At 46.3% G+C, this 10,487-nt stretch overlaps 1 protein-coding gene across 1 annotated transcript; it reads right to left on the reverse strand.

The window, feature by feature from the left end:
* Positions 1-3,777: 3,777 nt before the first annotated feature.
* Positions 3,778-6,672, reverse strand: LOC117548474. The gene is made up of 2 exons (XM_034219798.1): positions 4,672-6,672; positions 3,778-4,573 (listed from the first exon to the last, which is right to left on the reverse strand). Exons 1-2 carry the CDS (start codon positions 5,680-5,682, stop codon positions 4,268-4,270), a joined length of 1,317 nt encoding a protein of 438 aa, XP_034075689.1. The 5' UTR covers positions 5,683-6,672; the 3' UTR covers positions 3,778-4,267.
* Positions 6,673-10,487: the final 3,815 nt, after the last annotated feature.

Raw genomic sequence — 10,487 nt, forward strand, 5'->3', positions numbered from 1 at the left:
CTCTTTATCATCTTCACTCTTCACAGGGTCAGGAGTGAAAGTGGACTTGGTGATATCAGCCTCCTCCAGCTCCTGAAGCTGCTCTCCCTCCTGACTGATCCTGAGTTCCTCCTGTTCCTGCTTAATGTGTGGGGGGGGCTCTGGGTCCTCCTGGTCCAGACAGGTGCTCCACTCCTGCTGGTCAGGGAGAGGCTCTTCTTTAACCACCACCAGCTGCTGGACATCTGCAGGAAACAGGAAACACACTGTTATATCAGTCTTGGACCTAGTCAATATAATTAGGTATGTTATTGAATTACAGTCTCCAGAGAAGAGAGGCCCATCGTCTCTTCCGCAATTATTAGGGGTGAGCGGAAGTGCAAAGAGGCCCTCCTCAGGATAATACAGTTAAGTCTTGTTAGTTAGGTGGTTCATATCCTGACAGGGTATGAATTACACCTATAGAGGTCATGAGATAATGACCTTTCGACATCTGGAACATATGTGGGTGTGTTGGCTAATGTAAGGGAAATTGTGTGCTCATTACAGCTGCAATATGTGATGTGAAAGACTTGTACTCGTTGGAGCATTACCACTAATGACTGCTTGTGTGCAAGGTAATGTTTCCTCATTATTATTGATTGTTGTACAATGAAATAATAATTAATCAACTATATCTGTGTTTGTGTTTGATTGATTCCTCTGTTTTTATTCTTTCCTGTTGTGAGTGCTGAATTGCCACAACAACACAGTCAGAAAAATTGTCTAATTATGTTGGCTCAATTCACCTCATGTAGCCCAGCCCCTTTCCACTTACCGTTAAAAATGAAAAAGGGTTTTTTCTTCTGGTTTAGCACTAGCCGCAATGTAAACAATGAATTGTATTTGGGATTGTTCACAGATACACTATGCCAGGGCTATTCAATTAGTTTGGAATGGGGGCCGGTTGATGAAAATGATCCAAAGCAAGGGGCCGCGAAAAAGATGGCTTAATTTTATGAGCATCATATTAAGATCTTCAGATACAGTAAATAGTGGAGTGCATATATTGTGTTTAATTCAATCAAACAACATAGCCCCAAGGCCTTTATTGATCTAAATGCTAAGTTGTGTAACGCAAGACACATTGAGAGCATCATTGCGAAAGGGAATGCAGCAAAATAATCGTTTTTTTTTCCGATTACGTTGTTTTCATAATCGTTGCAAGCCAAAATTGTAATAGAGATTAAAATACGATTAATTGCACAGCCCTAATTCAAACCTTATTTAAGTAAAAGTATGCAAGTATTATCAGAACATTTTATGGCACCCTCTTATGTCACAGTAATGATGGTGCTGTTGAGATCTTCATAGTATCAAGTGAATACTTAAAACGAAAGTTATTTATAATCAAATATGATCAATTATATTCTTATATAACCCACAATGAAAATGCTTCATATTTTATGATTTTCTATATTTACAGTATAAACAAAACACAAGTGGTTTGTTAAGTTGAGTGTGTAAGGCCTATAATGGTTTCACTGATAAGGGAGAGACAGTTTCTTCCTTCTTCCCTCACAGCAGTACACAGGGAGGGGGGCTCCTGACTTAAGGTGAAAAAGACAGAGGCCCCAAAAAGGAGATGATGTCATAGCCATAGAACAGGGGTCGGCAACCTTTTTTGATATGTAGTGCCATTAAAAAAAATACATTTTATCAGCGTGCTGACGATCGTGAATTATCAAGGGGGGGGGGGGGGGCGGGGGGCGAAGAGCTCGACGCTCGTGAACTGTCAACAGGAGGGCGGGGGGAGCCTCGCTGCGAGGAAGCAATGTGTGGACCTGTCAGGGATGCTCTGATCGGATCGAGTGGGCGGGGCCTATGGGGATCTTCCATTTAAAGTTATGTTTAAAACTCAGTTAATGGGGCTCATTCATCACTGGCGCTTCCACCAACAACAACCAACATAATTGTTACATTCAAATGAAGTAAATTATTCAAGTTTACATTTACTTTGGATGATAACCCGGGAGAAATGAGCGGAAGCGCTCTCTTTTCCTCTCTCCCCTTCTCTCTCCTGACAGCCTGTCAGTATCTCATGCAGCTCACTGATCCAGTAATGAGTGACCCGACAGTGAAGAATAAATATATGTATAACTAGTTTAGCTTGTTCCAGAGGTAGATCAAATAGCTAAGTGTGTTAGGTCTAACTCTTGTGCGTTTTGCTCCGCTCACCGGTCCGTCACGGCGGGCGGAGCTGCAGGATTTCTGCTTCACACACATTTTATTGTCATTTTCGGACACTATAAAATACTGCCAGACCGGTGAAACCATTTTGGAGAGCTTGTCATGTATTTTACGTCATGCGATCGGCTCTCGCGATCGGCATTTTTAGAGAGCACCGATCGATCGGCAGAGAGTGAGTATCGGTCGATATCGATCGGCTGCCGATCGATCGGAGCATCCCTAACATACCTTAGGGATATACGCGTCCCCCGTAGCGACATTAACTACCAGTCGCGGTAAGCCAAATGTACAGAATGGATAAAATGGATAAAATGTATCCCAAAATAGTGCCTCATAATGCAGGTAGAGTCCCATGATAACTACCCTTGCATTCCTCCACAGGCTAAATAAGTTAAAGTTCACTTTTGGAAGAACCAGAGAAAGGGGTTAAAATGGATAAAATGTACCCGGGAATAGTGCATCATAATGCAGGTAGACTCCCCTGATAACTACCCTTGCATTCCTCCACAGGCTAAATAAGTATAAGTGAACTTTTGGAAGAACCAGAGAAAGGGGTTAAAATGGATAAAATGTATCCCAAAATAGTGCATCATAATGCAGGTAGAGTCCCCTGGCAACTCCCCTTGCATTCCTCCAGAGGCTAAATAAGTTAAAGTTAACTTTTGGAAGAACCAGAGAAAGGGGTTAAAATGGATAAAATGTATCCCAAAATAGTGCCTCATAATAAGATTTGACATGGGCAAACAGGCTATCTCAGACTTCCATGACATACACCGGGAAAACCACCTCACTTTGGCCGCTCACAGAGACCCAAAACACGGACTACAGACCTCCAGCATATCTACCTGACATGCGTACTTCCATAACCTCGCGCACCTTGGGACCCCGAACTTAAGCACTCCCCCACGGACTAAACCCAGATGATTACACCCTCAAGAAACTCGTGCCCCTGGTATCCTATAAGGGGGTCTATTTTGCGGTGCTTTACAGTCCGCACATCGGCATCCATAGTCGGACTTATTCACAGCAGCAGCACCCACCCTCCTATGGAGGATGTTCTCATGGCCCTGGTAACCTATAAGGGGGTGTATTTTGCGGTGCTTTACAGTCCGCCAATCGGACACCATAGTCGGACTTATTCACAGCAGCAGCACCCACCCTCCTATGGAGGATGTTCTCATGGCCCTGGTAACCTATAAGGGGGTCTATTTTGCGGTGCTTTACAGTCCGCACATCGGCATCCATAGTCGGACTTATTCACAGCACCACACACCCTCCTGTGGAGGATGTTCTCATGGCCCTGGTTACCTATCAGGGGGTGTATTTTGCGGTGCTTCACAGTCCGCCCATCGGACTCCAAAGTCGGCCTTATTCACAGCAGCACCACCTGCCCTGCTGGAGGTTCACACTTTAACTTGTTTTACCCTCCTCTGCCTTACACATCCTCCCACATTTGAGCACTCCTCACGTGGACTAAACCCCTTCATGCACACCACCAGAACCTCGTGCCCCTGGGGATCTTAATGGGGAAACACCCATATTGGGTTATAAAAAAGAGGACAAATTAAGTAATTTTAACAAACTTTATTTACAGAAATATATACATTGACACTTTATAACATTATAACATTATTAACTCATCCAGCACAAGCGGACTGAGTACAACAAAACATTGCATATTTACAAGTTGGTCACTGGCAACATTGTCCGTATCGGGTGAAGTTGGTGCAGAGGCTGGCACCCTCTCTTCACCCGTGTCTGAGGGACTGTGTTCGGCCATTGACTGTTCCCTCTTCGCCGCTCTCCAAGCGTTGAAGTCTTTGTATAATTCATCTGACGTCTCGGTATCGGTGGAGTCTTGGTAGGGAGTAGGGCTATGCTCCTCTCCAGAGCTGTCACGGTCACTGTGGATGTCAATGTCCCCCAAATTGTCTTCACTCACCCCTGATGCTGCTGCGGCCGCTGCTTGCAGTGACTCTGTGAAGAGCATTCGTATGTCCGCAGCCTCCTTCAAAGAAGGATTCTTGGCATAACATTTGTCTGCAGTTGTAGTGTTGTGTCACATGAAATCACTCACTCTTTGGCGGTTGCTTATGTCCTGAAACCTCTTCGCATTATCGGCGTGGACTGTGCGGAGGTCGGTGAAGTTAATGGGACCTTTTAGTCCAACATCAGCCCATGCCAACCTCAGGAAGGTGGCAAGGTTCCTCGATGGGTTCTTCCCCGCTATGCAGAGGAAGTAGCGGTTGTTGGTGCCGGTCAGCGTCCCCTTGATTTCCAGCCACCTCTTCATCCATCCAAATTCTTCTATGGTGAGGTACATCTGCGCTTCCCCGAACGCGTTGGCCGTCTTGTGGTTGCTTACCTGTTATGACAGAGTTAGAGAGCGTCAATACAAGTATCAATCATCCACAACATGTGTATCACTGCCAGAATAAACACATGTTTTAATAGCTCACTCACGTGGATGAGGTGGCCAAAGGCAGTGCCAGTTATCTCCGCCTTGAGGACCTCCGTGTTGGTCATGTTGGAGTAGACCCCCGGACGGTGCCCATAAATGCAGCTCCAATTGAGGGTCATGTACCCATAGAGCAGGCTCCGGGTTGCGTGAGTCGGATTGCTGGTCATCACGTCCAGGAGCTGAGGGATGCGAGTTTTGGCCGCAGTCAAACATGCCATGATGTCTTTATGGCTTGGCAGACCTTCCATCTTGTCCCGCTTCACCTGCATCTGGTGGATAAACACCTTCTTTCTCATGGACTTCAGGATGGCAGCAACTTCCCGTGTGATTAAAATCATGTCATTCTGGTTGAGCCTGCTCCCCTTGCATGGTGTTTCATTCATGTATTTGAGAAAGTGTGATATATTTTTGATATAGAAGTCAGATGTCGTGACCTGTAGGCTTGACTTTATCAGGCTCCGGGACCACCCACGTATCCTCTTCAGATCCCTCAAAAAGAGCCAGTCAGACAGGCGATTGAAACCGTGTGCCATGAAGCTTAGGAATGATTTGACTCTGCTTATTTTGGAGACTGCGTTTTCTTGGAGCCTCACTGTTGGATCGATGCCCTCATAATGGTCCCGGTAGCCTTGCAGATACTTCTCCATGATGCGTGGGAATGTAATGTCCCGCATTCGATTCCCCCGGCCCCTGCCGCTGAACCAGGGGGAATGTATGGGAGGGGAAGATGACGAGGCCTCGGTATCTATGGATGCAGGTTCTGAGGAGCTAGATACAGGTGTGTGACAGGCAATGGGGGACTTCCTGCAGGAGGGACCTTTGGACTTGGACAGCCTCTTTAGTGTTGACTCTGTTCGGGATTGTTTCCTTAGAAACACCCGCTCTTGGTCCTCGGCCCTCTGGTTCATCCTCTTTCGGTTACGTTTAATCCTCTGCTGCAGCATGCAGCGCAGGGATTTCACCTCAGCAGCATGTCCCTCTGAGCCTTCATTCTGTTTGCATCCATCCTCCATTCCTTACAGTCCGCGTTGTCACATTTAATCACTGGGGACAAGGGTGGAGGTTGTGACAGGACATCATCACCCACAGTGTCCACATCCCAAGAGGTAATCATTGCTACTGTGGGGTTTGTCAAACTGAGTTCATGAAGCTTCTTCGTGGCCACTTTCATTTTTAGTTTAGTTAAAACCACATGTAATTCCTGCCGGGACAGCTCAACATGGTTTCTGTACAAGTGGCGTTCCAGCCTTGTCCCGTTGTACTCGCATCCTGCAATAATGCAGGGATGGAGCCTAATGTTTATCCGTCCTTTCGTCAACAACAGCAGAATTCTTCTTTCAACTAAATTACGCACACTATGGTTCCTCAGCAGGTGCTTGCTCAGGGCACGGTAGGGACTATTACAGATAGGACAACCGATCGCCATCATTTTTGGATGCCTGAGCATTTCGGTACCGGGAAGTGTCACCAGTATAATGTATAGAACCGGGGGGGACAAAGAAGGATAGGTGAAAATAAGAAAGTTGCACTCAGCGAACTAGAAAGACCCCATGTCAAATCTCTCCGGTTTATTTTCAATAAATAACCCATTTGCATCATCGTGCGAAAGGTGTCCCATTTAGGCACTCGTTAGGCGGGCAGAGATCCCTGTCATCTATCGGTCCTATCATCCAGGCAAGGCGGGAGCCAAAACTGGGTGAAATAGTGCCTCCTAAGGCGGGTCGAGTCCCCTGGCAACTCCCCTTACTTTCTTCCGGAGACCAGTTCAAAACGTTAAGTTTGGTAAGAACCATGATTGGGGGTCATCCAGGCAACAATTGTATCCGATCCAAAGTCCTCATGCAGCGGATGCATTCTTCCATGATCCAGAGACGGATGCAACCAGAGAACCAGAGAAAGAGGTTAAAATGGATAAAATGTATCCGGGAATAGTGCCTCCTAAGGCGGGTCGAGTCCCCTGACAACTCACCCTACATTCCTCCAGAGTCAGAAAAAGTTAAAGTTAACTTTTGGAAGAACCAGAGAAAGGGGTGAAATTGGTGAAAATGTGTCCGGAAATAGTGCCTCATAATGCAGGTAGAGTCCCCTGGCAACTCCCCTTGCATTCCTCCAGAGTCAGAACAAGTTAAAGTTAACTTTTGGAAGAACCGCAGAAAAGGGGTGAAAATGGTGAAAATGTGTCCGGGAATAGTGCCTCATAATGCAGGTAGAGTCCCCTGGCAACTCCCCTTGCATTCCTCCAGAGGCAAAATAAGTTAAAGTTAACTTTTGGAAGAACCAGAGAAAGGGGTTAAAATGGTGAAAATGTGTCCGAAAATAGTGTCTCGTTATTCCGTCGAAACTCCCCTTGCATTTCTCCAGAGGCCAGTTCAAAAACTTAAAGTTTTGTAAGAACCGTGATTGGGGGTCCTCCGGGCAACAATTGTGTCCGATCCAAAGTGCTCACTCATCGGACGCATTCCTCCATGATTTCCCCATCATGAGAAATAGGCCGTTTTTTTCTAAGTGCTCTCAAAAACCGGGTTTCCGATTTCGTGCAGAAGGTAGCTTGGAAAAGATGAATGAAAATTGTTAACGGAGGAGGGGAGGTCTGAATTCCCCTCTACGTTGAAAAGTGCAACGGGTCAGTGGAAATGTCTCCGGGGCTTCCGCCCGAAGCGCCGACCCCCTCACCCGTTGGCACTTAGCCGTTTTTCGAGAATTTTTAAAAACGTAGTTTTTGATGAATTTAAGATATAATTGACCGTTTTATTTACTTTTTGTTGCTTTCCACGGGTGGGGGTGCACGGCAGGCCGCATATGAGCTCCCAAATTCGGCCTGGAACCTCCGGGAATCGGGTCCATTTCATCCACATGTCACTCCCCCATCAAATGTACATGAAATGGACACAAGGAAATGTACATGAAATGGACACGAGGAAATGTACATGAAATGGACACGAGGAAATGTACATGAAATGGACACCAGGAGAGAAGAACCAGGGGTCAACATGGATACAGTTTACCCCGAAATAGTGTCTCTTAAGGCGGGTACCAGTCATGGGAAGATGTCCAGACCCTGACTGGACTTAAGCCGATTTTCATTGGAACTCCACATTGCATTCTTCCAGGCCCATCTACATGCATCCAGGGTACAAGGATGAAGAACCAGGGGTCAACATGGATACAGTTTACCCCGAAATAGTGTCTCTTTAGCAGGGTAACAGTCATGGGAAGATGTCCAGACCCTGACTGGACTTAAGCCGATTTTCATTGGAACTCCACATTGCATTCTTCCAGGCCCATCTACATGCATCTAGGGTACAAGGATGAAGAACCAGGGGTCAACATGGATACAGTTTACCCCGAAATAGTGTCTCTTTAGCAGGGTAACAGTCATGGCAACATGTCCAGACCCTGACTGGACTTAAGCCAATTTTCATTGGAACTCCACATTGCATTCTTCCAGGCCCATCTACATGCATCCAGGGTACAAGGATAAAGAACCAGGGGTCAACATGGATACAGCTTACCCCGAAATAGTGTCTCTTAAGGCGGGTACCAGTCATGGGAAGATGTCCAGACCCTGACTGGACTTAAGCCGATTTTCATTGGAACTCCACATTGCATTCTTCCAGGCCCATCTACATGCATCCAGGGTACAAGGATGAAGAACCAGGGGTCAACATGGATACAGTTTACCCCGAAATAGTGTCTCTTTAGCAGGGTAACAGTCATGGGAAGATGTCCAGACCCTGACTGGACTTAAGCCGATTTTCATTGGAACTCCACATTGCATTCTTCCAGGGACACCAACATGCATCCAGGGTATAAGGATGAAGAACCAGGGGTCAACATGGATACAGTTTACCCCGAAATAGTGTCTCTTTAGCAGGGTAACAGTCATGGGAAGATGTCCAGACCCTGACTGGACTTAAGCCGATTTTCATTGGAACTCCACATTGCATTCTTCCAGGCCCATCTACATGCATCCAGGGTACAAGGAACAAGAACCAGGGGTCAACATGGATACAGTTTACCCCGAAATAGTGTCTCTTTAGCAGGGTAACAGTCATGGCAACATGTCCAGACCCTGACTGGACTTAAGCCGATTTTCATTGGAACTCCACATTGCATTCTTCCAGGCCCATCTACATGCATCCAGGGTACAAGGATGAAGAACCAGGGGTCAACATGGATACAGTTTACCCCGAAATAGTGTCTCTTTAGCAGGGTAACAGTCATGGGAAGATGTCCAGACCCTGACTGGACTTAAGCCGATTTTCATTGGAACTCCACATTGCATTCTTCCAGGGACACCAACATGCATCCAGGGTATAAGGATGAAGAACCAGGGGTCAACATGGATACAGTTTACCCCGAAATAGTGTCTCTTTAGCAGGGTAACAGTCATGGGAAGATGTCCAGACCCTGACTGGACTTAAGCCGATTTTCATTGGAACTCCACATTGCATTCTTCCAGGCCCATCTACATGCATCCAGGGTACAAGGATGAAGAACCAGGGGTCAACATGGATACAGTTTACCCCGAAATAGTGTCTCTTTAGCAGGGTAACAGTCATGGCAACATGTCCAGACCCTGACTGGACTTAAGCCGATTTTCATTGGAACTCCACATTGCATTCTTCCAGGCCCATCTACATGCATCCAGGGTACAAGGATGAAGAACCAGGGGTCAACATGGATACAGTTTACCCCGAAATAGTGTCTCTTAAGGCGGGTACCAGTCATGGGAAGATGTCCAGACCCTGACTGGACTTAAGCCGATTTTCATTTGAACTCCACATTGCATTCTTCCAGGGACACCAACATGCATCCAAGGTATAAGGATGAAGAACCAGGGGTCAACATGGATACAGTTTACCCCGAAATAGTGTCTCTTTAGCAGGGTAACAGTCATGGGAAGATGTCCAGACCCTGACTGGACTTAAGCCGATTTTCATTGGAACTCCACATTGCATTCTTCCAGGCCCATCTACATGCATCCAGGGTACAAGGAACAAGAACCAGGGGTCAACATGGATACAGTTTACCCCGAAATAGTGTCTCTTTAGCAGGGTAACAGTCATGGCAACATGTCCAGACCCTGACTGGACTTAAACCGATTTTCATTGGAACTCCACATTGCATTCTTCCAGGCCCATCTACATGCATCCAGGGTACAAGGAACAAGAACCAGGGGTCAACATGGATACAGTTTACCCCAAAATAGTGTCTCTTTAGCAGGGTACCAGTCATGGGAACATGGGGTGATGTATATGGGCACTTGAGCACCAGCAAGACCCTCACCTCCATAACCTTGTGCACCAGGTGAACATGTGTACCCACACTTAAGCACTCCCCCACGGACTAAACCAAGAGGGAACACCGGTCAGAAGTTCGTGCCCCTGGTAACACTGAATAACAACAAAATAGAACCCCCAAGGGTTGCATGTGTGTAGGCATAGTTGGTAACATTTGTCTTGCCCTTGGCAGGGAATTTGCATTGGTAGTTGACATCACATTTACATTGTGCGGACTTCAGTACATTTTAAGGAAAAGTCCCATGTTAACTATGTCCATAAGACAGACATGTTCCTTACTTACATAATGCCGAATTTAACAAACAAATGTAAACAATTTGTTTAAACAGCATAATAATAAGGACGATCGTCCGTTCTGTGATTCTCCAGAACACACATGGCCAGTCCGCCCCTGTGTAGCATATTATTTCAATGAGAGATGAGCAGATCGCCACTGGGCTTTCAACTAAAGACACAGCCACGCAAAAACTGCGTCATTTCTACAGCTCCTTTTGGGTACTGCAATTTGTGAAGTG

Source organism: Gymnodraco acuticeps, unplaced genomic scaffold (genome assembly GCF_902827175.1).
Source record: "Gymnodraco acuticeps unplaced genomic scaffold, fGymAcu1.1, whole genome shotgun sequence".
Classification (NCBI taxonomy): domain Eukaryota; kingdom Metazoa; phylum Chordata; class Actinopteri; order Perciformes; family Bathydraconidae; genus Gymnodraco; species Gymnodraco acuticeps.